We start from the raw sequence: 27,145 nt of genomic DNA on the forward strand, positions 1-27,145 counted from the left end.
ATGTCAGGTGTTTTTTGGGCCACACTGGAAAGTGGTGTCCCTCTTCCCTATACACTTTCCTTTATGCTTCTCAACTTTTATCCTGGATTAGAAGAACCTCACACTAGGAGATAGATCATGGTCATGGAAGGTTCCCTTTTTCAGAGAAGTGAGATTAGCTCTAGTTAGAAGAACAAGAGCCTTGACTCTGCAGCCCTGCATCTGCAGTCAGCACAATGTTTCCTTTGGCTTCAGGTAGAATGTTTTTTCACTCAGGTCGTTTATTATAAGTAAGAATGTACTTTTACACTGCTCTGTGTTCAGTGCCATAAATCCCAGCACATATTATGCCTCTCTTTTCTCACCAGGGACTCTAGCCTACATTAGTGAATCTCTCTCTGCCATAGAGCTTTGAGAAGGAGCAAACTTCTGGGACAGACCCTGGTAATTGTGCATGAGCCAAACTTAAGATAAAATACTTCATGTTCCCTTTTGCTTATGCAATGAGACAAACAGACTGCTAAACTCTGTTTTTTCAATCTAGCCCATTATTGCAAATCAGGGTAAGCTGCAGTTTATGCCACAAGGCAAACAGTGTGTGTGGGGGGCAGGGAGTGCAGAAGCAGCAGTGCATCCCCTTCCACCCTTGCTTTACACCAGCAGGTCCCTGAAGCCAGCTGAGCAGCATGAAACAGCTCCTGCCACTCTTCCCAAATCCTGCAAGCCCCTGCCATCAGGGCATAGTGCCCTCCTCGTGCTCTTTGATTGAGGCTCAGGCTCTTACTTTGCACAACTCTAGGGACCATGCCAAACCCGTGGCATGCCTAAAGGCCAGTGAGTGCCCATCACTACACAAAGCTGCAGCATGAGCAAGCAGCAGATGCAGTTTACTGGGAAGGAAAGGAGAATGGAAGCCAGCTTTTGACTCCAGGCATGAACAGAGTAAACCCTAGAAGGAACAGGTTTATTTTTAGGATGGTGTCTCAAGAATCTCTTAAACAGATAGCCAGGAATTTGGGCTACTAAAGCCCACCCACAGCATCATTTAGGCCGGCCACCTACAAAATCCAAATAACCAGCCTTAATAAGAGCACAGACACTGCTGCAATGCTCTTCCACTCTCAGAACTGATCCTCTCCTCACACTCTTTCCTAGGAGAGGAAACAGGAGCAACTGGGATGGGGATGTTGATGCGCAGCCCCTTCCCTATCAGGGACATCCCACACCAGCTGCTCACCGGCCACTTTGGCTGAGTGAGAGGCAGCATCCCAACTACTTGCTTGTTTATTTTCCCTGCCAAAGGCAACCACTGGCAGGGCAAGAAATGGAAAACCAGGGAGCGTTAGTGAGGTCTCTTCACTCCTGACAGAGGTCACTGACCCAGGCGCATCCCGAGCAGTCAGCGCGGGTGATGTAGAGATCAAAGGACAGCTCCGGCTTTGCATCCTGCCTTGCAGAAGCACAGGGGCTCCCAGTTCCTTCCCGCTGCCTGGGCCAGGCACTCCTGTCAGACCAGGATTGCCAGCAATGTCATTTCCCTGCTGAATTACTGCTCCAAAGCATAGCAGAACAGTGTGAAGGAAACACAATATGGGCTTTACTATCAATATTATGAATATTGACAAGAAATCCAGAACAATTTCAGAAATTTTCTATGGTGACTATTTCGGTGTTTGGGTCACACTCCTTGTATTGTACTTCTTTGTTAAGTTCTGTTTTAAAAAAACTCAAACCACTCAGTTTTGTCCATGGATTAACTCTTGTGCTTTTTTTCCCCCCTATAGGATCAGAGATTATTAAATCCATTTATTTGCTTTAAGCATCTTTCTAGGTATGACCATTTAAAGCCAATGTTTGGAAACGTGAAAATTTAACTATTGATCTAGCTCTTTCCTGGGCTTGGGGCCCATTGAGGTTCCATTGAGATCTCCATCTTTAACTTGCATGCAATGAGCTGAAATTTCTAGTATAACATAGTAAAAAGTAACATTTGCTAGTTCAGTACAGCCCACACATTTTCCGCTGTGTGCATTTTCCCCCTTAGTTCATCTATACCCAAACCCTTACTGCCCATATTTTAATGCTATAGTACATCCAACACTATAATTTGTACTGCTGGGTGAAAAAGACATCAGACACGTGAGAAGACTGCTCCAGGATAAATTCATTTGTCCAATTTAGAGTTTGCCATGAAGATTTGATGAGCAAGCTTGCAGCTAGAACAAGTATCTTCTGCTGTCTCACATCTAGCACAAACTTTCACTGCCGTGATCTGGATTATCTGACAGAAAGGCAATTGTGCACACACTTCACCCAGGTCAGCTTTGTACATGGGGCAATCCACCTCCATGATCACGGAGCCACAGACTAAGGAAAAACAAGCCAATACAGTAATTAAAAATATTTATTTCTGAAGATATTTACCTTGATAGGCATAAAGCATTTCCCAATTTCATACAGAAATCCGTAAAACATGCATAGACCAATATGGCCTACTTCAATGTGTATTCAACATGGTAAATATAATGAAGAACTTGTGTGAATATAAATACATGACACAAAAATAAGCACATAAGATTCAACTCGTCTGTAAATTCAACAATGTGAACAAATTCACTGCTATAAACATTCACCCAATATTAGCCTTTTGACTTAATTCAAAACAACCCTTTGTCTCAATGCATTTCCACCCAACAAGGCCCTCAATAAATCTTGCAACAGCCTCTGGTACATCCCCACTTCAGTGCATTTTTGGTAGCATGTAAGACACAACAACATCTATTATTAGAACTTCAGTTGACCAAATATCCTTGTTATGGGAAACTTAGTAGTGTCCTCTAACTTATTTTATGTTGAACAGTCCTTTGGTATCCAAAGCCAAAGGACTTTGACTATGCAAACAACCAGAGTGCCTAACCCACATTCAGATAACTCTGGTTGTACAAGTAAACTAGACTTCTGAAAAAAGGCAAAGGGTTGCAGCTGATTAGTAAAGGCAATAACAAGGTGTAAAAATACTCTAGCAGGAGTGCAACAAACAGTACGCGAGGTAGACATGTATATATGCAGTAAGTCCTGATTAAAGTAGCACTGTGGCTTTCATTTTTGCATTTTAATCAAAAGGTAGAGTTCTTTGCTTTGAAGTTTGTACACTCAGATCTAGCTTTTTGTCCTTGCTAAGCACATCTGTGAAGTCCTCCTTGCAAGATGCTTTTGATGTAGACCCTGAAAGCTGCTCAATTGATGGGTAACTTTCCAGAAGCAGTATTCAAATGTTTCTTCAGACAGATGGCTTTTCATGTATGTTACTGCAGATTTCCCTTCAGCCCTTCTACCCATCCACCTGAATACCAAAATGATGAAATCCTTTGTCTTTATATCTCCAAATACAGGACTTCCTTAGCATTTTGCTCCACTGCACAAACACTTGGACAGAGGGACCCTTCTCCATCATGGAATTTTGGAGTCAAGACAGAGTTTTCGTGATGCTTTGTCCGCAAGCACTGTGGAGAAAGATTCAGGTGATCTTCCCACTAGGATGCTTTCAGGCTTTCCCGGACGCTTTGCCTCTTGTTCGCCCGGTTATGTTTGAGCTTTCGCCCTTTCTGGAGCTCAGCCTTCAGCTTCGCGATCCTGAAGGAAGCTTTGATACTGTTACCAATGGCTTCCAGCCTGCAAAAACAAGAAATGAACATTTATGGTTGTGATAATGAAGAAATATGGCTGTGATGATGAAGTGTGAAAAAATTTAGTTTTTGATTAAATAAACCTCAGTCTAGATTTCTGCCATGGGATCCTAATAAACTGCTGTTTGCTATACCTCTCTTAGAATTAGGCTAACTTAAGATAGTTGAAATATTGTATTCATAATTTCAATGCAAACATTAAATTAAAATGTGCACTCAAATATAGATGCCCAAGACTTCCTTAAGTAGCCAGTCAGGAGGTCTCCAGTGGGTTTTTTATTTCCTCTGTGTTGTTTCTTTCAGGTAAACCCGATCCTACTTCCAATGAATCGGTGCATTTTTTCAAGTAAGTAAGCAAGCGCCACTTTCAAAAAATTATTTAAGACTTCCAGGGCCTAAGTCTCATTCAATATTATCAGGCTGCCCTGCTCCCGTAAGTTCTGTTCTGCTTGTAGCACTAAAGAGTCTTCTTTAGTATGGGCAAACTTCTGTATTCCATACTTTTCCATGGGCATATATGACTGAGCACTGAATGCAAGCAGAAGATAGCAGGCTGAGCTCAGCACCCGTGTCCTCACAAGCTAAAAACCCAGAGCATGAAGAAAAGCCCTCAAAATATCCTCACTGATTCCTCCATAACTCAGGCTGAAACCACCAGCTAAGCCCAGGATGACCTGAAGGCAGGTGAACTGTGCTCTCTATTGCTGCTCCGGGGAACTACAACAGGATGAGAAGAAACTCACCTCTTCATTTTCTTGCTGTCAACAAGCTGTCGGTTCATGCACTCGGGTCCAATGCAATTGCCGGCTTTGATGCGGTGCCGTGAGGCTTTCTCCACTGTGGACTGAGCCCTGTTAAAAGGGAAAAGGTGCTGCTGTTAAAAAAAAAGCCAAGTCTGCAGTCCGCAAGGTGAGGCATCTCATCAACCACTTCTCAAGGCATGTAATAAGCAATCTTTCTGGGCCAAGCCATATTATGTATCATAGCAGTCTGAGCACTCAGGTAGGAGGCAAAGCTTTGGGGAGAGTATTTGCTCAGCAAGTTCCAAAATGAGTAAGTGCACCACAGTCCATCCCTTTCACATGCATTGCCTTTTAAAGAGTAGCAACAAGAGACGCACCAGAGATCTTTGCCTGTCTGGCAGAAGTTCAAACATTTCTTGTCCTTCTGGTTGGCACATCGGCATCTGCTGCTTGGTTCAGCAAGCATCTCTGGCACCATGTCCTTCAGTGATCTTCTGGGTCGAGAAGGGCCTCCAAGACCATACGGAACAGTCTTCCTACGATCAAAGAGACAACATGAAAGTCTTTCAAATAATTCTGTGGCTTCAAAACACTGTGGGGTATTTTGGGCAATCTTATCAATGGCATTGATTGCACGAGTAAAGGTTGTGGGATTGGGAATGCCTCGTTAGTCACAGTTTCCACGCAAATGCTTCTGATGATCATGCAACATATTCATTAGCATGGCTACTGACAAGGATAATGACCTTTTAATTGTGATTTCACAAGGCTGCTGTGCCTCCCTGTGCAATAGAAAGCAATAAAACCTCATCTCTTTGAACTTTGGCTACTGCCAACACTGAAAGAAGCAGTAAAAGTGAGGAAAAGATCCTCTGTGCTCAGAGGAAACCCAGCAGCAGAAGAAATCACCAGTGTTTGCAGCGTTAGATGAGCCTCCAGCTCACTACGTTTTGGTGAGGAGAGTGTAGAAATGGATACTGTGCATAATCCTATTGGCACGTGGGACGCATCAATTTGCAGCAGAGAGCAGTAAAAGGCAGCTAGAGCCACCCGGTGTCAAAGTATTCCTTCCAACCTCCTAACTTGTCAGAAAGAAAACCGCTCAAATTCAGGCTGGCAAAATCATGCCTTTGGCATTTTGTCTGCTTCTGATTCATAGCGAAAAGTATCCTGCAGCCTTTGCTGAGCAGCACCTAAAGGAAATACTGCTGCCCAGACTTAAGGAAGGCAGGTGTGTTAGGGCTATTAGGAGCTATCTGCCCAATCTAGGTGGCCAAACCCTGCTTGCTTTCTTCTGGTGAACAGCTTCGTTGCTAAATGTGTCAGAAAAGTGGGAGCAGGGAGGTAAAGCAGTAGGAGAAATTGTGCAAATAGCTATTCTTTCCTCCCCTTCCCATCTCTGCAGGGGGGTTGTGGTTCTTAATTTTCGCCTTCACACCTCCCTCCCTTTCTTTCTAACCCAAGGGGAACCCGGCGCTGGGGAACTACCGAAACCCCTCCACTCCACTCACTCGGGGGTGTTGATCCAGATGATGTCGAGGTGGCAGAAGTAGACGCACTCCTCGTCCATCAGCGAGGAGCAGGAGCAGCGCCGGGCGCGGCGGTGCGCGGCGGCGGCGGGGGGCGGCGCGGCGTCCACCTCGGCTCCGGGGGCTGCGGGAGAGAGCGGCAGAGCTCAGCACCCGCGGCAAGGCAAGGCAAGGCAAGGCAACGCACCCGCGCATCCCCTCCCGCGGCATCCCTCGGGCACCCCTCCCCGCAGCCCCCCGCGGGGCCGGACCCGAGTGGGGGCGAGCGGCAGCGGACCGGCACCTACCTGCCGGCAGCAGCCCCGGGCAGAGCACGAAGAGCAGCGAGACGATCATGTGGCAATAATCCATAGCAGGCGGCGGAGGGCGGATGGAAGAAGTGAGAGGAAACAGGGTAAAACTTAATAAAAGGCGAGGAAAAAGCGGAGAAAGTGCCTCCCGGCGTGGGGACGGAGCGCCGTGGCGGGTGCCCTGCGTGGCGCGGCTCGGTGCGCCCCGGCGCGTCTGGCTGGCGCGGCGGTCCCCGGCGCCTTTTTATAGCGAACCCCCATGGAGCGGGTAAACAGCCCCGGCGCTATTTTATCCCGAGACAATGTTATTCTCCTATTAGTCACCGCGCGGCAACGTGCGGGCCGAGATAAGGCCGGGCTGGAAAGGAAATCGCCTGCAAACTTCAAGAGCGGGGGGCGGCGGCGGCGGCGGCGGGGGGGCCGAGGGCGCCCCGGGGGCAGGGAGGGGCGCGCCGGGGGCCGCCAGGGGGCGCCCTGCCCGCGCGTCGCACCTGAGGGCGGCTCTGGGATTCGGGAATTCAGGGATTCAGGGCTGCGGGGCTTCAGGGTTTCAGGGCTTCAGGGTTTCAGGGCCTCAAGGTTCAGCGCTTCATGGTTTCAGTGCTTTAAGGCTTCAGGGCTTGGGGCTCTGGGCCTGCTGCTCCTGCTACTGCTTTGGGGAGAACCCAGCAGTGGGATGCGGGGGTCTTTTATGAGGGATGAAGGATGCCTGACTGTGTTGGACTCCGGCCTGCTCCCCTCGTGCTCTGGGGTCTCAAGCGTTTTGTGTTTGGCAGCAGCAGCGGAGCATTGGGTTATAATCTCCCTTTTCTGCCATGGTAAAGCAAGGTGCTAAACACAGCGTGTTTTAGGGGTGAGCAGGTGTAAAGCCAGGCAGGGAGGGAAGGAGGGAAGATCCGTGCCTGCCCTTTGCCTTTGGCTCTCACCGCTAATTCTGGCAAGGTCTTTTTTTCTGGCATGTTTATGTTTGCAGCCTCGTATCAAGGAGCAGAGTCAGCGTGGAACCTGGACACTTGAGGAGTGGCTGCGGCAGTGCCATCACAGGTATATATACATCCATGGAATCCAGCGAGCTCCCAGCTGAGGGAGCCAGCCCCTGAATATAAACTTAAGTGAACTCAAATGCCTGTGACCCGCCGCAGAGCCGTTGTGCTATAAAGTGTGCCAATTTCACCTATGATAAATAGATAAGACTCTCTTGGTATTTGTGGAATTTCCGTGCACTGTGCTGTAATAATAGAAATGACCTTGGATATCACAAAGAGCGAGGCTGTTAAGTGCAAGTTGCATTGTGATCTGTCAGGTGAATGACCATTTTTTAAAGTATCAAATTATACTGTGCTGCTCTATCATAGCGGACAGACTGTCTGCAGCCGTGCTGAGTCAGAATAAAGGTCCATTTAGCTGGTATCCTCTCTCCCACAATGGCTGTTAGCAGATGGTATGAGGAGTACAAGAAAGGAATGCAAGTGGAGACTAATCCTTTCCTCGGTGTAACCTCCCTGCTTCTAACAGGATGAAGTGTAGGGGCTTTCCGAGCAATAATGAACATTTAGACCATTATGCTGAATAAACACCCGTGACCCCATCCTGAGATGGTCATATCTATTTATCAAAGGTACTCTAAAAACTGCCCTGTAAAACATCTGTGAGTGGAGTAAGCTGGGTTATACAATTTTTTTTTTTCCCCCCACACCTTTCCAGTGTGGGAGTCTATTTTCCAGAGCAGAGATTATATCGTCTTATGTATTATGTCTCCTTGTGTATGTAGGGCGGGACTTACGGGAATGCCAATGTATCCGTACCTATGTGTGTGAATTGCTGCAGTCATGATAAGAATCTGCCAGCAGAGGTCACACAGCGACATACAAAAAGTAATCGCAGCCCTCTGAAGTAATGAACTTTATCGGTCCAAAAGTTAGCAAAGAAACTAGGTGATTTTTTTTTCTTTCTTGTCATTAAAAAAAAAAAAAAAAAAAAAGGAAAAAAACATGAAGCAGTTGTGTGGGTTGAAAGATAGCAATCGTTCTGTATTGAGTACAAATATGTGTAGCCTTTCTAGGCCTGTCACTTGAAGACTGTCTTTCATGCCAGAGCTTATTTAGACTTTTTTTCCTGAGATTCCTTTTTCTAAGATGTGCTCTTGAAGCCAAAATGACTCACATTGGTGTAAGATATTTTCAGCTTTGTCAAAATGCCTTGTCAGAAAGTATTTTGTTAGCATGCATGTTTCCTCTGAGTAACAAGGCACAAACATATCGCAGGCACTTCTGAAGGTATTGTTCTTTTCCACTTTTTTTTTTTTTAAACAAAAACATCTTCAGCAATTTTCATAAGAATTCATAAATATTATTGTTGTCAGAGATCCATTTCCTCTGATTCAGCGATTTTCGATAGCTCCACTTTCAGATCTTGGGACTAACCAGAATCAAGCTATTCCCGTTGCTTGAGTAATGCAAAAACTGATAAGTTCAGTTTGTTACCAGTGGACTGGGTGGGTCGTTTCAGGCTGCCAGGATTGCCAGGCCAGGAGGTGGGTTTCCCCAGGAACGGGTAATCCTGACCCTTGCTTGGAGACTGGGAGGTACCGGGCTCAGCTTTGTTCCATGCAGAAATATCCTTTGGGAGTCAAAGAAGGAAAATTTGCTCACTTTAAAGCTGTTTAAAGGAGGAGTCTAACAATAGGGGTCAAAATAGGGACCTTATAAAATCTGCTGAAGAGGGCTAAACTTTGGCTAGCAGTCCAGTGTTTGCAGGATGGAAATACAAAGTCAGGTACTCCACGAGTCATCCCGGTGCACGCCAAGCCAGATCACCCTGAGAGCTGGGAATTTTGCACCATATTTGCACTGCTGCCCATGTGGACAAGGGTGGAAGCAGGAGCTGAAGCTGACTACTCCTGCAGCAGGCTTTGTCCCTTTCTAGCTGGAGCACCTTGGGCAGCCACCTCTGAGACATTATGTTAAAGGGACAAAAAATTAGCTGGGCACCCAGCCTTTGGTTGTAACTTTCCAGCTGGAAAAGGCTATGGCACCGACTTTTCTAAAGGATGTTTTGTTTAGTGTCAAAAATGCAAAAATGCCTGCTTATCAGCAAAACAATAAAAGGAGATTGTAGAACTGTGGCTTTCTGTCTAGGGAACAAGGGGAGCAACATGCTGTTTTCTGCAGATTTGAAACACTATTCTCAACTAAGTGAAAGTTGTATAACTTGTCCCTTTGCTTCCCTTGCTGCCCCTCTTGCACCTTACTTTCCTCTCAGGGGTTGTCTTATCCACCAGTGCCCCTTTCTATGCAAGATGCAAATTTTTTACATAACGTGCAAGTCAAAGAGCTAACTATGCCATCCAGAGGGACCTGGACAGGCTTGGGAGGTGGGCCCATGCAAACCTCATGAAGTTCAGCAGGGCCAAGCACAAGATCCTGCATGGGGGTCATGGCAATCCCAAGCCCAAGTACAAGCTGAGGGATGAATGGATTGAGAGCTGCCCTGAGGAGGACTTGGGTTTTTTTTCATCCAGACGGTGGTTGAGCATGGAAACAGGCTCCCCAGGGAAGGGGTCACAGCACCAAGCCGGACAGAGTTCAAGAAGCATTTGGACAATGCTCTCAGGCACATGGTGTGATTCTTGGAGTGTCCTGTGCAGGGCCAGGAGTTGGACTCGATGATCCTGATGGGTCTCTTCCAACTCAGCATATTCTGTGGTTCTGTGATTCAATGACAGGGGGTGTTGACAAGAAGCTTGATATGAGCTGGCAACATACACTTCCGGCCCTGAAATCTAGCCGCATTCTGGGCTGCATCAAAAGCAATGCGGGCAGCTGGTCAAGGGAGGTGATTCTGCCCCTCTGCTCTGCTCTGGTGAGAGCCCACCTGCAGTGCTGCGTCCAGCTCTGAGGTCCCCAGCACAGGAAGGACACGGACCTGTTGGAGAAAATAGAGAAGAGGCCATGAAAATGCTCAAGGGATGGAGCACCTCTTCTGTGAAGACAGGCTGAGAGAGTGCTTCAGCCTGGAGAAGAGAAGGCTTCAGGGAGACCTTAGAACAGCCCTTCAATATATCAAGGGGGGCAAGAAAGCTGAAGAGGGACTTTTTACCAGGGCATGTAGTGATAAAACAAGGGGGAATGGCTTTAAACTGACAGAGGGTGGGTTTAGAATAGGAAGAAATTCTTTACTGTGAGGGGTGAGGCACTGAAACAGGTTGGCCAGAGAAGCTGTGGATGCCCGGTCTCTGGAAGTGTTCAAGGCCAGGTTGGATGGAGCTTTGAGCAACCTGGTCTAGTGGAAGGCGTCCCTGTCCATGTCAGGGGCTTGGAACGGAATGATCTTAAAGGTCTCTTCCAACCCGAACCATTCTAGCATGCCATGGTAATTTGAGCCCTTGGAAATTACCTTATTCTCATCTGTCACTACCCAGCCCTATAAAGGATTTAATTCTTCTTACAGCTCTGAGAGTCCTTGGGCAGAAGTCTAATTTCTTGCAAACCAGCTTTCTTCATTTCTCCCCATCTCCAGTTAGTGAGGTTTATCAAAGGACATGGGTGCCTGTCTCACAATACAGGTGTGGACTTCTTAAAGTGCCGAGGAGAGGAGTAAGGACAGCCACTGATCCAGCAACCTCAGCCCTACTTCTTTGTAACACGTGGCCCAAACGGATCCTGTCCAATACCACCAATGATCAATTTCTTTCCAAAATTCACTCCGCATACAAAATTGTATTTAAACTAGGGAGGAAAGTTGCAGCTATATGATCCTTGATACAGAAAAGCTTCCATCAGATAAGAAAAGAAAGCTCTTCCAGACCAATCAGGTCCTGACACTGTGTGGCAGTGACTAGATACCATTTAAAATACAAAAAATCAAACTCAGAGCTGAAATAGATAAGAAAGCCAACTTTACTGAGAAAATTTCACAGTTTCTCCCAGGGCTAAAAGTGTTATTGCCAGAAACACAAATAAGATGGTTTGCAGAGATCCAGGTTTCAGAGGGTGAAACCTGTTGTGAAACCTTCCTCCCACTTATACTTTCCACAACAAAGAACTGCAAGCAACAGGAAAATATTTCACTGGAAGTAAAATAATTTTTAAAATGAGGGAAACATCAGGTGGGAAAAGGGAAAGGCTAAATAGCCTGGGAATAAAGAATCCATGTAACTTTTAGGTGAGAGCTAACAGGAACTTCTCCCTTACTTCAGCTGTCCATTTCTGCCTTGATACTGTGGGAGAAAGAGTGTTCACTTCCCCCTGCAGTGAACCACAGGGGCACTGGAGGCACTTGGCTATCCGCTGTCCCAGCAAGCTGTAGCAGTTCCTCCTGTTTCCATCTTTACTCTGCATTTGCTCTTGTGCAGGAGCAGCAAACAGAGTAACAGGAGCAAGGCAAAAGGTTAGTCTCTGTGAGTGGAACATGGGCAGGTGACCTGTGCCCTCCCACCCAGGTCTTGTGTAGGTGACAGGGTGCCTGGTACTGCCAAGGGAGTGTCCTGTGAGGTGCCAGGGTGGCTCAGATGGGTGACCATTTCTGCTGTAGTAGTTCAGGATCCTGCACACAGAGGCCCCAAAGGAATTCAAGCCATAACCCTTTGGTGTTACAAGCAATTAATACTGTGGTGCTTAAGTTGGATTTAGGTTTTTAATTGACCCAATTCTCATGTTAGTGTCAACATTAGTAGAAGTTGTAAGGCAAAGACCTTACTTCTGGCCTAGAAAGTCTTAGATTGGGAGCTATTCTGGAGAAGGAGCTCTCTGTCTTATGCCTGGTCTCTTGCAGACACATCCACCTTCAGCCATGTCAGACACAAAATGCTGGGTTGATCCCACAGGGCTGTGATATATTCTCATAGCTATTCTTGGACTCTCAAGTTTGTTTTGGAAAAAAAGAAATATATCTGCATGGCCTTCAGCTCCATTCTGTCAAGTCCACTCAAGTTCAAAATACAATCAGCATGAGCTATGTCTTCTAGAAGTGTGAAAAGATGCCAAAAGGTTACATGTGTTGATAATCAGTCTCTTAAGAATGAGTTATGCAAGTAAGAGTTTAACTATATAAAGATTATCATCTATAAATACAAGGGATTAGTGCAAGAACTTCAACAGAAGGCCTTAGCAAAGAAAAGGAAAATACAAAACAGAAAGCGTCACTTGTAGAAGACCAGATCTAGTTTCATATATAACCTCTTCTGTGAATGCAGCAGCATGTGACAGAACACTTATTTGCAAATAACAGTTAGTGGAAAATGTGCTTTATCAGGTTTCTTTACTTACTTCTTGGCAAATCTGGCTTTCAAGGAACTCAAACCCAATGCTTCCAATTAGAAAATCTTCCCAAGAAAATCACTAAGAGCAGTTGCTCTAACTGATACCTTGCTCCTATCAATAGGGCATTTCAGGGTTTCATGTTCTTTAATAATAATCACTTTCCCGTGGCCTTGGCAAAGAATCAGTGATGCCATCCCAGTGTCCAGAGCTGGGAATTGAAGTGTGGAGGACAGTACTCGTGCCACCAGAGAGCAGATATGGTTTCTAAACTAAATGAACATCTTGGTTCATTCACCTGGTGTCTGAATTGCCCTCTGGAGTATGGAAAAGGGCCTAAGGTGCTGACTGTCCTAAATTTAGGCACCGTCCTCTTCTTAATGTCTAGAGTTAGCTGGGGATGAATCCAAGTTGGTGACTTTTCCAGGATTCCCTCAGAAACTGCTGAGGGAGTAGAGAAATGGGCTGAGTTCCTCGAAACCATGTCCTGTATCCTGCCTGTTACGTTATCAGCCTTTCCAGTACACAGAGGTTTGTTTATTAAAACTGGCATTTTTTTCTGTTTTGATTTGTCCATCACTTGGATTTTATGTTGCTTTGCTCAGAAAAGGCACTTGTGATGTCTTCCTGCAGTTTGCTCAGAGATGCTTCTTTGAATTAATGAATTTAATTGACTTTTGATGCCTAGTTTTTCCACCTGTCCTGTGGCCTGCTCCACCTTTGGATGAGTCTCCAAAGACTCACATCATCAGATTTCTGAGAACTGGCTGGCTCTACCCTTTACTGAGTGCATAAAAGCCTTGATGAAATGAAAGTAATTAGAAAAATGCATTGTTCCAAGAATGGTGTCAAACTTTCTTTACAGCACAGTCCTTTGGCCAAGAACATGTGGCCCCTCTGCGACTGCTTTGCCCCTCTGTTTAGAGCCTGGGGTTTGATGAGCGGGTTTCTGGCTCCAGTCTTTTCTTTGTAAGAGAAATGAGTATGGGCTAGGACACACCACGGGTTTAGATGTGGCCTGAGCCATAGGTGTGGGTTTGGTTTTCTCCTGTTACTTGTTCCAGGTATTTGCTTTGTTCCCAAATTCCCTAGCATTACACTTCTGTCTGTGACTGCCTGGAATATGGACAGGAAAGCAGCCTCATTACAAACCAGTGCTTCTAGCACTAAAGATCTACTTGTCCATTTAGGCAGATGCTTGTCTATTTTTTTGACCAAATCATACTTTGCCTGTAAAGGAAGTGTTGATCATCTCTTTTCAGCTGCAGTTTCTAGTCTTCATCTGCCCTTGTTTCTCCCAGGAGAAGGCAGCTTTGGGAGGAAACATTGCACTAAACATGCTCCAGCTGTTTCTTGCACCCGGTCTCAGCTTGAACAAATTACACTGAAAGTTGACAGAGGAGAGAAACTCTAGATTAACTACAGTTATTAAAAAAAAAATAAAATTCAGAAACTCTCCTTCTTATTTACAAAGGGACAATAAGAGGAACACCCTCCTCTTTTGCAAGGGACATATACACATTAAAATATCTCCTCTATGTCTGGGCAAAATATGGGCCACACAGATCCAGGGTTTGTTACGGCAATTACTCATTGGTGACACTGACAAGGAGATTTTGTGACCTGTCAAGGCCAAGAAAACAGGAATAGCAGCTTGAGGATAGATGATGCCCCAGCACTGAGCTAAGATTACCTTACAGACTCCACCCCCTGCCTTTAGTTGCAAGAACAAGCCTGTTCTGAAGTGTGCATGCCACCTGCGGCATCGGCACTGCCCCAGCACACCACGAAGTGCCTGGGAAATGTGTGGGGATGAGGCACCACTGCAAGGGAAGGGGCTATAAATGTCTCCAGGTTCCTAAGAACAGCTAAAAAACTAAGATGCCTGACAGGGCTGTATGTCAATATTTGACATACATGACAAATAGCATATAGGAATGAGGCCAGCATTTCTGGCTGTTTTCACTAAGTGTCCTTGAGGCATGTCTCTATTATGAATTTTTCACCAGCCATTTCCATTTTAACTTCTTGTCAGAGCCTGAGCTGGTGCCCCTGGGAACTCCACTGCAGTCTTGGTGCCTGCAGCCAGACCTTTCTGTTGTTACTGTTTCAAGCAGGTTTGCTTGCTATGTCAAAAAAAGGCAATGCAGTTTCCTCAGTTTTCGCTAAGCATTTAGCATTATAGTTGTAGGCATTCAGCTGAAATGGAGGAAGCCTCTGTAGGAGAGGTATCCCCAGGGACTTTTGCTCTGATGGTGTAGCGCTGTGCAGAGTGAATGCCAGTCTCTGCTCTGACAAAGTTTGTGGATGATGAAGACTTTTCCACCATTGCCACTAGCACTGTATATGCATCGTCCTTTGACTAATCCTGTTCCAATTAGATGAGCTGGACTTACCCTGTTACCATTGGCATAACTGTATGTGAGCCTTAAGAATTGCTTCCTACTGTCAATTTTCCCCAACATTTACCATCTCTTCACAGTTTTTAATAATGTCTTCTTCTTATTTAAAGACATACATATTCCACCTGCCCTAACAGCATTATGCTGTAAAACTGTAGCGTTGGTTTCAATTTCAACAGGAACAACCAGCTTCTTACAATGGGTCTAGGATGAATCTTTTGAAAATAGGAACTGTATATATCACACAGTATAGGTCAAACCATCAGCTGACAGAACATCTCAGCTTCCTTCAAATTCTTGTAGATATATTTCCGTTTTCAAGTGAAAGCATCTTTCTGAAAAGCTAAACTGGTCTCACACCATCTGAAATAGAGTGAAAGCAGTTTCATTTTAGTTTTAGGAGGGCAGAGTTGTAAGGAGGGTCCAAACCTGACTGCAACGAAGTTTAGCATTGTGTTTCCAACACATTTCAGTGGTTAGTTATCCATATAGTTTTATTCCTAGTTTTTAAAAGGGCTTTTAAATCACACTTTTCTCTAGGACAATGAAACTTAATTGGGTAGATATCCAGGCCAAGTGCAAGGAACAGAAAGGCCTCCTTTCCCAAGAATTTTGATCCCGACACCAAGTTTTTAACTTTACTTCAGCTACTAGTTCCCAGAACTCCCTCTTTTCCCAGAAGAATTGGAGCTGGCAGTAAATTTGAAAATGTGTTATCTTGCATAATGGAAAAAAGAAATAAACCCCCTGCTTCCTTTGATGATTCAAAGAGTTTCCTTCTTTGAATTGGGCCATGTGACACAGCTCAGAGCTTTGTCTGTTTCTTTGCAGCTTGCTTGTTTCCCTGGCAAAGTGGAAATAGAAAGCAGCAAGGCAAAGTGATCCTCTCAAAACCCACTTATATTGACAGGAAAATGGTTTAGGATCAGGCAAAAAAGAAATCCTCACTTCCCTTTTCTAGCAAAATTACGCCATGTTCATTAGCAGATGTGTGTTTCGTTTCCATCCACTTACCCTTGTTACAAGAATAGGAAGAAGCAGGCCACCTAAGGCCACCTACCCTTTGCTCTCATTAGTATTCACAATTTTTCCACTCTTTCATTTAATACAAATATCAGTTGTGATACTTGAATGAAATAGCATCCTGTTTTCCTTGAAGTTTACTTGGAACTGTGTATGATATTCCTTATAACGAGAAGGTAGGATTTCCAACTCTTGTAGCAAAAAGAGACTTTTACTGGAAACAATCATCTTTTCATCTCTGGGGAAACCTTACTGTGTGTTTTCAATATGTAAGGGAGGCTTGTAAGAAAGATGGAGAGAGGCTTCTTACGAAGGCCTGTAGTGACAGGCAAGGGGCAACAATTATATACTGCAAGGGTAGAATTAGGTTGGACATAAGGAAGAAATTATTTATGATGAGGGTGGTGAGGCATTGGAACAAGTTGCCTGGAGAAATGGTGGATGCCCCAGCCCTAGAAGTGGCAGGGGAGTTGGAAATGGATGGTCTTAAATGTCCCTTCCAACCCCAAATATTCTGTGTTTCTTTGTGGTTCTATCTTCAGCTGAGACCTTGCTTGCTGTGCCTGTGCCACCATTGCCATGTGTGCTGTACAGAACATAAATGGGTGAAAGCTCAGTTGCAATAAAGGGGCTGGCTTCTTGGACCTTGCAAGTGGCTCTGTGCTGTGTGAAATACTGGGAAATCAGCAAGTGGGGCCAGCACTGCCCATTTCCAAAGCTGCAAGCAGGAGGGCAGAGAACTTGGCCCTGTGGTGGGCCGCAGTGGGAGACCTTCCCAAAAGAGACCAGTTCGTAGGGCCCGTGGAACTGGAGCTCCATCTCCTCATTCTCTTTCTGATGAACATTTACAGTAGGTGAAATGCTGCTTTGAGATAGCGAACCTGCCAGGCATTTCCTTGTAGCAAAGTACACTGCAGCAAAAGAAGGCACTGATTAGTGCATGCAATAGAAACTGCTCTGCCAAAGCCCTTTTTTTTTTTCATTTTTCATTTCTTTGGTCTTATCAGCAAGGGCATGGTTTTCTCAAAGGTTATTTGACAGCCCAGAGTCATGAAGCAAACACATTGCCCCATGGCATGAGAAATACAGCTAAGCAATGAAGGAATTACAAAGTGCTGTATCCTCTCTGTAATGTAACATTGACATTTAAGTTAGTCCCAGAGCAACAACAACAAAAAAAAAAGTGGTAAGAAAGAGAAAAATTTAGGGAGTCAAGCACTAGAACAGGACCCAAGGAAGAAACACACATATGCGGAGGGCTACTCAAGAGAGACAGTTCCAACAGGAGATCCATGTAGCTGCTGGAATTGCAAGGTCCCTGCTGCAGTGCTCATTTTGAACAGGTAACTTGTGCTCAGTGGTGTTAACTGCATGACCAGCTTGACTGGCTTTGAGAATATCTTTAGGCACATGCTCAAGTGTCTGCAGCATCAAGGTCAGATGCGTGTCCTTTTGTGGGGTGCCAGTACATGACAAAGTGCAGGTGACAGAAGGATTTCAAACATCTCTTGAGGTATTGCATTCTTGGGAATACGGAGAAAGGAAATTCATGTTTCTGAGCTCACAGGTGCATATGGTCACCGTGCTAGGCCACTTACCTCTTATGGAGTGTGCCCCTATCATATAAAATCCAAAGCTCAGGAGTTTCATTGAGCAGAGGACACTTCTCCTTTTTCAGGTGGTTTGATCTTAGTCTAATGAGTTTCAGGAAATATTTTTCTTATCTCCATTCAGATCTGTCAGAGGTGTGGTTCTCTCACCACAAGGGTTTAGTGATGTTTTTGTATGTCTGAGTATGTTAGAAATATTAGACAGGATGCTGTTCTGGATCTTAAAAGTGGCCATTGATATTTCTTAGAAAGTTTCTCCCTGGTCGGGGAGACCAAGTGTAGGAAAATAGCTACTTGGAGGCACAAAAAGATCCAAGGCTTGTCTCCAGTTCCTATTATGGAGAGGTACTTCATTATAGTAACGACCTTCAGTGGTGCAATAAACTTCATGACACATACCCCGTGGCATAAAACAAACAAAACCACCTCTGCCTTTGTAGACCTAGCAATTATTTTTTAAGTTCCTACTTGGGAGGGGCCAGCAACAGGTTTATAGCGGAAAAAGAGGTTGCAAAAGAAAAGAAGAACAATCTGGAAAGACAAAAATGAGAAGGTGGTAGGAAGTTAAGACACGTGAATCTGTTTTCTGAGGGCACTAGTTCACCGTGTTCTGGAGAGCTAATCCAGATGCAAGGATAGGAGCCCACGTGGTTCAGTGCAGGGAATCAGTACCACAGCTCAGTATCTAGTTCCCAAAGGAACTGGCTTCGGAAGAGAAAAGAGAAATAGATTTTTCCCTCAGTAGTGCTACAATCCTGGTCAATTCTGGCCTGGGGGGGCTGCTTCACTGTTCAAGACTAAAAAGCTGGGATGTTGTGGATGACCACAAAAAGCAATTACAGAAACCTGCTTTTGTTCAATGGCTAAAAATCGAGGCTGAGACTTTCACCAAAAAAGTGCCTAAACCAAGCTGCTGGCAAACTGAGCACATCTTGCCTGGATTATGGAGAAACACCAATTAAACTGTCCCACAGGACTCTTTTTGCTGTGGGCTGAATTTCCCCTCCCAGGGGATCTGCCCACAGCTTTCTCTCCCTGAGGGCTTCCAGACCTGCATTTATTGTTCAAACTAATCAACTTGTTTTGATAAAATAAGGAACAGGAAAATGGGAATGCTGAGGCTCTTAGCTTTAGTGATAGACGTCGTACTACATTGTTAATGTGGTGGAAAAGAGCTGACCTCTCCAGCCTTACTACAGCCCGAGTGCCTCTAGGTGGTGCCTGGATCTGCCGCCCGGTGCCAAGAGCCGGGAGCCGCAGCCTCGGGCTGGGCTTTGCTCGCGGGAGATGCCACCAGTCACGTCAGTGCCATCCCGGCGCGGCAGAGGCAGCAAAGCCTTCTCACACAGGTATTAGGCAGAGGAGACACAGCTAGAACTGGAAGGATCCCTCCACAGCGATAGGCATGTCTGCAATTCATCCAGACCTCACATACAGGCTTCATCCAGACCTGCCTGAGACATCTTCTCTCAAAGCTGCATCCCAAAGAAAACCATGAGTTGTTTTGCTTTGAGGATGCTGAAAAGCCCTGTCTTCTAGAGAATTTGTGTCTGTAAGGAAATGTAACCAAGTTTATACCCTTCAGACTGAAGTGCTAAAAGAGAAAAACGAAGTGGGCAGGCTCATGGGTCATGAGCAGGTGCCTATTACTTTTCTGCGCCGCAGCCTATTTTGCTAACCTGAGCAGTGTGAAAAGTCTGGTGTGTGTGGCAAGAACAACTGTTAGAGACATCTGTGGAGCAAAGGATGCCATGGAGGGTATAGAGCTGTCTCCTATCCTTGACTGTGAGGACATTATTAAGGGCAATATTGTGTGCGGGCAGCATTAAGGATTGGAACTGAAAAGCTCCACTTAGTTTGTTAGGTGTGGAGTAAACGGTTCTTGGTATTTCTCTTTACATCTTTGAGGTGAGGGACATCCACCAGGGAGGTTCACAGCCTTAGGATGGTCACACAACTCTTCATCACATCTTTTCTACTATGCACCTGGGAAGCAGAATACACTCTTACTTGGCAAGACAGGAACTGCCTTGGAAGGCTTGCTATTTTCTTCCCTGATATACCATCCTTTTGAGTGGAGTGACAGTGCCTGTATTTAGTATGGGGACAAAGAATTCACCCTTGGGCTTCCTACTTGCCCCTACAGGTTTCCATTTGCTTGCATATAAGGATTGAGCAAACCTGGGACAAAGGATGAGGTGGTGTCACAGATGGATGGACATCTGAGAAGGGTCATCTCACGAGTTCAGTCAGAAGGAGGACATGCTCAGCAGGAGGAGGGGGTACATCTTTGACATGCACTTCTCTCCTGAGCAGGCTGAAGGATTAGCCCCTGGATTTGTTTTTCAGATGATCCCATACTAACAGCTTTGGGTGGATTTGGTCTGGCTTCTCCACACTGAGTCCTTTGACCTTTTAATCCTCCTGAAATAACCTATTCCTTCCCTGCCTCTGTCAATTCCCAGCCCCACCAGATTTCCTTTTGTTGTTTTTCTCCTTGGACATGTTTCAGGAGCTTGTTGCAGCTTTCCTAGTGGGCTGGGTAATTAGCTGGCAGCTCTGGCTCCTTCCTCCCCCTGGACTGTACCTGTGGCTGTGCTTATTTAAGGGTGCTGCTGGAAAAGGGTGTTAGATTTCCAATGTGAATGTTTTTCAGGGCTAAACCAAAAGTCTGGGTTTTATGATAAATAAAAAGGAATATCTCTGACTTCTTTTCTCTTATTTTAAGCTCTTCGTCCCTCACTGCAATTGGCAGGCCCAAAGGGTTATGCAGTTCTAAAAGAGGAAGAAAATAAGCCTGTAAAAAAGAAAAGAAAATTATAGCTGGTAAGTGAGGCCAGATATAGCTGTGGTGTGGATGGGAAAGGGAGGAAAAGAAGAAAGCTGGAGAGACCCCTAGGAGGACATGGGTGCAGAGGTGGTCACATAACTGAGGTGAAATATTTTAAGGACCTGGAATATGGGGGAGATGCAGAACCTCCTAAAACCACTGAACATATCGTCACTTAAAGCTGTGTGAGAATGTGTTTTACAGGCCCTGATTCAGCTCACATAGTTTTGAGGCTCTGAAAGAAGCAACTCAACTAATGGCACCTTCATAGGGAGGTTCAGTCAGTTGTAGCTGGAGATGGGTGCTGTGTTTTTTCCCTAAGATGGATAAGATGCTCTGCCTCCAGCCATGGCATGTCCTCCTGTCTCCTTGGCTTCCTCTGCCATCAGTGGCTGAAATAACAGGATCATAAATGGCTCTTTAAAAGCATTTCACACTGGTGCAGAAGAGGAATAATTAGTCCATAGTTACTCTTCTGGGCTTAAGTCTTTAGGCAGACAGGTCTATACACTTCCTTCTGCTGTTCATCTTTAAACTCGTGTAGAGGAAAGGCAGGAACTGCTCAGAAAATTGTGTGGCACCCTGCAAGGCTTATAGGTATCTGATGTCCTTGGGAATTAACAGTGCCTTTATATATATACTCAAGATTTTCTCTCAAGAAAGAGGACTTAAGCATGTTAGAATTGGAAAAGTCCTTTCCCCTCATCACTCATAATTGCAGTGTACAAAAGTGAGTGAGTTCATGGTAGGCTGACTACAAGGTGGCAAAATATACAGAGGTGTTTCCTTGTCTCTGGACAAGAAAAGACAATATTTTGGGGACCCTCAGCTTTCTCCCCTTCTCTTCCAGGGAGAGTTTGTTGGAGAGGAACGCACAGAAAGGAAGTTGGACAGCAGCTGCTGTCAGTGTCTGATGCTGCAAGAGCCGAATGCAGAGGAGGAGGACAGCAATGCCTGATCCGACCCAATACAGGTACAGTCACTCAAGGGATCAGAGAGGAACAGAGTTACCTCAGTAGCTCATCCCACACCCCTGCACAAGGACACCACTGCCAGACTTGAAAAGGTGGGTATTTCCCCACACAGCCAGGCAAGTTTGTTCACTTTCCTTCTACAAATAAAACTCTGCCAGGGTCACAGCTTTGGAACAGTTTACACTCACTTTCCATGTGAGCAAAGGAAGTAACTAGTTGTTACACTCCTTTGCATACCTGTGAAGGATGATGGCAAAATTCTATAGACATTATACTGCAGACCTGCTGTAAGACCAAGCTTTTGGACTCAATCACATGTGATACATAGGGAAATAAATTCCATCTGAATGTACAAGATAAAGGAAGCAGCCTTTTCACACCTGTCATGATGTCCACTGACATATTAAATGGAAAAACAAAACAAAGTACAACATGGAAAAATCTTCACAAAAAGGTCCTAAGACAGGATGCTTTTTGCTTTTTCCAGGCAGTAGCATAGTCTGATTCTTAAGGGGCATCTGTGTATGGAAAAAACCAGAAACTTCTACAGCCTCTGCACCAAATACTGTTAAATTAAGCATGGTAAATATAACCTTGAGCACTGTTTGTATTTTAAAAAAACCCCAACAAATCCAAACCACTGAAATTTTGGCAAGACTTTGAAGTCAAAATCCAATAATGGCTGACTTGCCACAAGGGTCTTCAGTGGGATCCTGGAGAGTTTGTGTCAACCAGTTGATGGAAAACCAAAAAATATATAAGAATTTGGGTCAATTCCTTCTCATAGGAGTTGTCTCACTTTGCTCACCCTCTTCCAGGGCCCAGGTGCTACAGTGCATCCCCTTCATATCCCTTGTGCATCCATTCAAGTCCCTTGTGCATTCTGGATGCCTTGTTATGGCAAGGATATCATGCTGACGTAATCCCTTTCCACGTGAATGGACACCTGTGCTGTGTAAGACCAAAAGACTCCAACACCAGTCCAAGGCAGATTTCTAGGAAGGAGTGGGAGAATGGAGAAGGAAATCATGTGAGACACCCCCATGAATCACAGAAGACTTCCTGAGCCAGAGGTGGTGCTTTTGAATGTAGTTGCCCTCCATGGATTCCTATTCCACTGAGTTACCTAGTTTTCTGAAAACAGATGAGCTTTATTGTTCACGGCATCTCACAGCCAGTTTCTGTGGCTCGCTTGTATTTGGTGTGAAGAAAATACATCCTTTAGTTCATTTTCAAATCTGCTTTATGACCCTTAGTTCCTGTCATGGAGGATCCTTACATCCCTCCTTCCTGACACACAAGGTTTTACAGACTCATCACCCTGCAGTCATTCCTGCTGCACTGGGACTGGTTTCCCATTCTCCTGTGCTGGTGTAAGTCAGAAGTAGCACAGTGAAGTCTGCAGAGGCTGTACAGGAAGCACAGAAGAGAATAGATGTGTGTGGTTTCTTAATGCAAACTCTGGCATACCCCTGCAATTTGGCCCTAACACAAGAGATTTCCTTATGTTAGATCTAAAGTTATTTGGTGCCATTAGTAACAGAGCAATAAACCAGTGATCTTTTCTCTCCTGCTCAGAGGGAAAAGAAAACAGGGACTTGTATGCTAAATTCAGTTTTCAGCTTCATCAGGATATTGTTTCTGGTCTGGATGTTTTCTGAGTTTCAGTTTTAGAAGCGTTCAAATTTATATTCCAAAAGTCCATGCTCACCCAGAAATTCAATGAATTCAGGGGAAACAACTGGTCTCTGAGCAGCTGTTAGTTTGCTTTTGAGTGCTTCAGAGGATCTTATTAAAATAATAAATTTCCATAGGAACTGCTACTGCAGCCTTTTTTTTTTTCTTTTTTCCCAAGAGGAAAGTTATGCAAGGCCCTGGATGATATCAGCACATCTGGACAGCTCAGAGACTAGGGGGTTTAGTGGAAAGAGGAGATAAATGATAAACAGCAAAGAAACTCACAGTTTTCTCAGCTTGGGGCAAGTGGTGGGATCCTGGAGAGAGAACTATAAACTCTGCCAGGAGGGCCCTGCCTGGCTCTTTGCTCTCTAAAAGGGCGCTGTATTTGGCAGCCATCACAGACAGCAAACAGCTGCTGATTGCTGCAGTGGGAAGTGCAAGGCCAAGCAAATTTGTTCATGATTCCAGCACTAAATGCTTACTCCATAGCTACAGTTTGTATTTTTGCTCTCCGGGATCTGTGCAGGGAGGGTTTGTTCCCCCTCTTGCCTAAGTAAGAAGTATTGCACAACAGGCAGGTGCTGGATGCCTTGGAGCAACTTCAGCTCAGTCCTACTGATAGGAAAACCATGGGATGTGCATGCAGTTGGAGGGGAGCCTGCAGCATTGCACCGCACAGCTACCACTGTGCAATTACAGACTTCCAGTCTCTCCAGATGCAAGCCAGGGCAGCAGCAACTTGCATTTTAGCTTAGACACTCGTAGCTCATAACCACAACTCCCACATCAGGTTCACAAGCCTTCAGGAAATGACTGATGGTGTGGGGGGGGCCCTCTGGCCCTCTGGCCTGCTCAGATCTGCTCATTCAAGAGAAAGTGTTACACAGTTAAAAAAAAATTGCTTTCATTTAAGCTTCTGCACACATCTTCACAATATAACTGTTTTTCAATAGAGCCACCTCTTAAAAATATAATTAGAGGTCAAATATCAATGGATAATCCATGTCTTCAAATGTAATTAAAAGCACCGATACAAAACTGCCTCTGTCCAGAAAGCTCCTGCGCTTGGCTAAACTTTCAGGGGCTGGTCATTACTCTCAGGAGTAGAGTTGCTTAAATCACGTTGATTCATAATCCTCAGCAAGAAAAAAATCAATGCTGGAGTGCTTTGCTTGTGTAACAACTTGTACTAGTGAGCCTGGAGCGCCTCTTCAATGAGATAATACCAGGCAGTTAAAGTATGTAGAGAGAGCCTCCTGAATTCATTATGAATCGATTTTTATCCTTTTAATATTCTTGCTTACAAAGGAGTTCCTGTATAACACACTGGCCTTTTTCTCTGGCAGTTCACCTCTTTCTTGGTCCTTGGGCTTGTTCCTTGGTGCTCTCCCAGAGCGGGCTGGTGGTGGGAATTACAGCAGGAACAGGCTGTTTATGACCTCTGCATAAACCGAACCATATAAACTCAACATTAAGGTATCCACAGACAGAGAGAAGAAGAGAGCAGAAAGAAATGGCTAATAGCCCTTGCAATGACAAAAAATAAGAACTTGTTATCAGTCTTTCTCTGTGGTTTCAAGTAGCTTGGCCTGAGTGAATGGGAGCTGGCTTCTCCCATGCCTGTGGACATGCCTGTTACAGCTCCTCTGTGGTTTTCCAGACAGCTTTCCAGGGATAAAGTGATTTGAAAGGATTTGGTAAGATAAATAATTTCATTTGTTACCTTGTAAGACATAAAGAGTTTAGGACTGAGTGATGATAAATCATGGTCTCTCTTCAAAGGGTTACCACGTAACTTGGGCTGTGGCAGCATGTGTTAGGTCTCCTCAGCCTGGACTATCTCTGGAAAAGGCTTTTAGCAGAGCACAAGTTTTGGAGGTTTTTGTCTCTTCTCAGCAGAATAACCTGTACCTGTAGGCTGAGCCCACACTCTGCAGCTGTGTCTACCCCAGGTGATTTTTCCAGCTGCATCATTCACAAGCCACATCTCCTTGCAAGCGCTATCCTTTGCAAATCCATCAGGAAAAATACCTAACTAGGCCTGACCTCTTGCTCTGCTTTCCATAGGCCACTGTAACTTTACTCTGCCTCAGCCCAATGGGCTTAGGAAGCTTATTCTGCTCAATTTTCTTTTTTTGACAAATTGAGTGCATGATGAAAATTAGTACCGGATGTACACATGGCTTGCATGTGTACTATCTGACAATTTCTTAGTCTGCTTATTTATAGATGATTAAATACAAAAATAGACTGAAGCATTTGTATGCCAGAAAATATGTTTTGGATGGGGCTGATAAGCATCTTTTCATATGTTATTTCAATAGCAGTAAATATCTAAAGATATGTAAAAACTAAGGGTTCTGGTGGAAAATGTTTCAACAACAGATGCTGAATCCTGCTAAAGCAGGGTTTATGCTTAAAATCATAATTAAAATTATTTTAAGCAAAGCTCCTAATAGATTGACAAAACTGTTATCCTTCTCTGAGACTTCTAGATGTTTTAGTGTCACTTGAACTGCAAATGCATCTCTTTATTTGCTAAACAATTTGTTGTATTTTCTTCTGTTCTCCCAGCCACCCCTCTTTACCTCCAGCCATATTGTCCCTCTCCTTGACCTGGGTTATCATCCTGTAGCTTTGCATTTGCTACACAGAAACCGCCCCCACTCTGAGCAGTGTGGCTAAGTCCTACCAAAGGCTCTGCTTCTCCTCAGGAGGTGAACTGCCACAGAGACGTGCATCCATCAGTGTGCTGTCATAAGCAATGGTGTTAGATAAAGTGTCCAGCTGGAGGGGGAAGAATGCTGCTTTTCCCATCAGAAAATGCCTGCCCACTCCAGGGGCTAAATCGTGTCTAAGGTCCGTTTGTGCTGACGTTTTCTATCATAGCAGTGATCTCACAGGATGCAGGTGGAGGAAGCATCTTGAGGCTTTGGGCTGTCCTGCACTCACTGGCAATTCTTGGAAAAGACCCCAAACCTTGGAAATGATACACGTGTTCCTCAAAACATGATGTTTGATCCAGGATCAGTTCTTTGCACAGGAAGTGATGTTCTTCTCTGCAGTTCTCTGCAGTTATCCCTAAGTGAAAGCTCTTACTCATGCAGACCTCTCTTTTCCTCAGTCAATTTAATGCAGTAGAAGTGATGAAAACTTATTCAAGCAGCCTTCCTGGCACATGGAATTTTTTCTGAGTAAGATATAGAAATGCATCATTTCTGGGCTCTGACCTTTGGAAACTGCTCATGTACTCCATTCTTAATGAGCAGGCTAGGGAGGTTTTCCCCACCTCTATCCTAATATAAAGAAAATGTTTAAAAGGGCCTTTTTGTTCTCAGCAATCCATAAAGAAGCATATTTGCAAATTCATGCCCACGTTACATTATTTATATCATTACAATTAGTCTCCCCATGGAATTTGTTAACATGTTGTTGGCTATTTTCATCCTCCACATGAAAATGAATCTACTGGGTATCGCGGTGCTCAGTTATTATGAGGTTTTTTGATGAAAGACTTAAATTGCATCTGAGAAATATGAATTACAGGCTCTAATGTCCCCCCAGAGATTTCATTTAATACACAAAAGGAGCTGATCACTCCCTACTGAGGTCATTACACGGAAATATTTTTTCTAGCGAACAGAGTAATTGGGACCAGTGGAGATTGCTTCCCCTGCCCCTCTCAAGAAAAAAGGATGGGTCAATTTTGGCTGCCTCTGAAGGTTCATAAGTTTTGTGAGTGATCATGCCTCAGATGAATTTTGTTGTTGTGTTTTCTATAAGGAACAAAGAACTACTGAGAGCCCCTATTCATGCACAAGCATTGCTTGACATGGTGGCCTCTTCTTTCACCATTGCAACACGGCACTGCAGGAAACCACTGAGGTCCAGGTCCCCAGAAACCTGGGTACCCAAACCTGAGTGTTGACTCTACTTCACCATGAAACCTTTTGGAATGCAAAAAACCCTCAGAAAATGTAGTGGGACAGTGAGGAGGAGGGTGCTCTCCCCAGAGGTTACCCATATCCTGGGTGCCTGAAGGAGTTCATGGCCAGGGTAGCTGACTGCCACATGACAACATCATGGAGCCGATCCCACCCCATCTGCTGTCCCCTTGTGACTGCTCTGTGGGTATCTGAACT

The 27,145-nt window shown here is 44.9% G+C and overlaps 1 protein-coding gene and 1 long non-coding RNA gene across 4 annotated transcripts in view; one reads left to right on the forward strand and one right to left on the reverse strand.

Moving 5' to 3' along the window:
- Positions 1–2,365: 2,365 nt before the first annotated feature.
- On the reverse strand, positions 2,366–6,308 carry EDN1 (endothelin 1). Its single transcript, XM_010402865.4, has 5 exons — positions 6,225–6,308; positions 5,920–6,061; positions 4,786–4,944; positions 4,409–4,516; positions 2,366–3,651 (listed from the first exon to the last, which is right to left on the reverse strand). The coding sequence occupies exons 1-5, from the start codon at positions 6,286–6,288 to the stop codon at positions 3,513–3,515; spliced, it is 612 nt and encodes a 203-aa protein (XP_010401167.1). The 5' UTR covers positions 6,289–6,308; the 3' UTR covers positions 2,366–3,512.
- The window catches only part of LOC120409736, a 54,379-nt gene continuing 33,477 nt past the window's right edge, over positions 6,244–27,145 (forward strand). For 2 of the 3 annotated variants that reach the window (XR_005601511.1, XR_005601509.1), the window contains exons 1-5: positions 6,244–6,331; positions 7,201–7,271; positions 19,666–19,801; positions 20,248–20,345; positions 21,200–21,322. This is a non-coding gene — a long non-coding RNA (uncharacterized LOC120409736). The remainder of the gene's footprint in view (positions 6,332–7,200; positions 7,272–19,665; positions 19,802–20,247; positions 20,346–21,199; positions 21,323–27,145) is intronic. The other variant, XR_005601510.1, reaches the window with a different exon arrangement.

The sequence above is a fragment of the Corvus cornix genome, chromosome 2, assembly GCF_000738735.6.
Source record: "Corvus cornix cornix isolate S_Up_H32 chromosome 2, ASM73873v5, whole genome shotgun sequence".
NCBI lineage: Eukaryota > Metazoa > Chordata > Aves > Passeriformes > Corvidae > Corvus > Corvus cornix.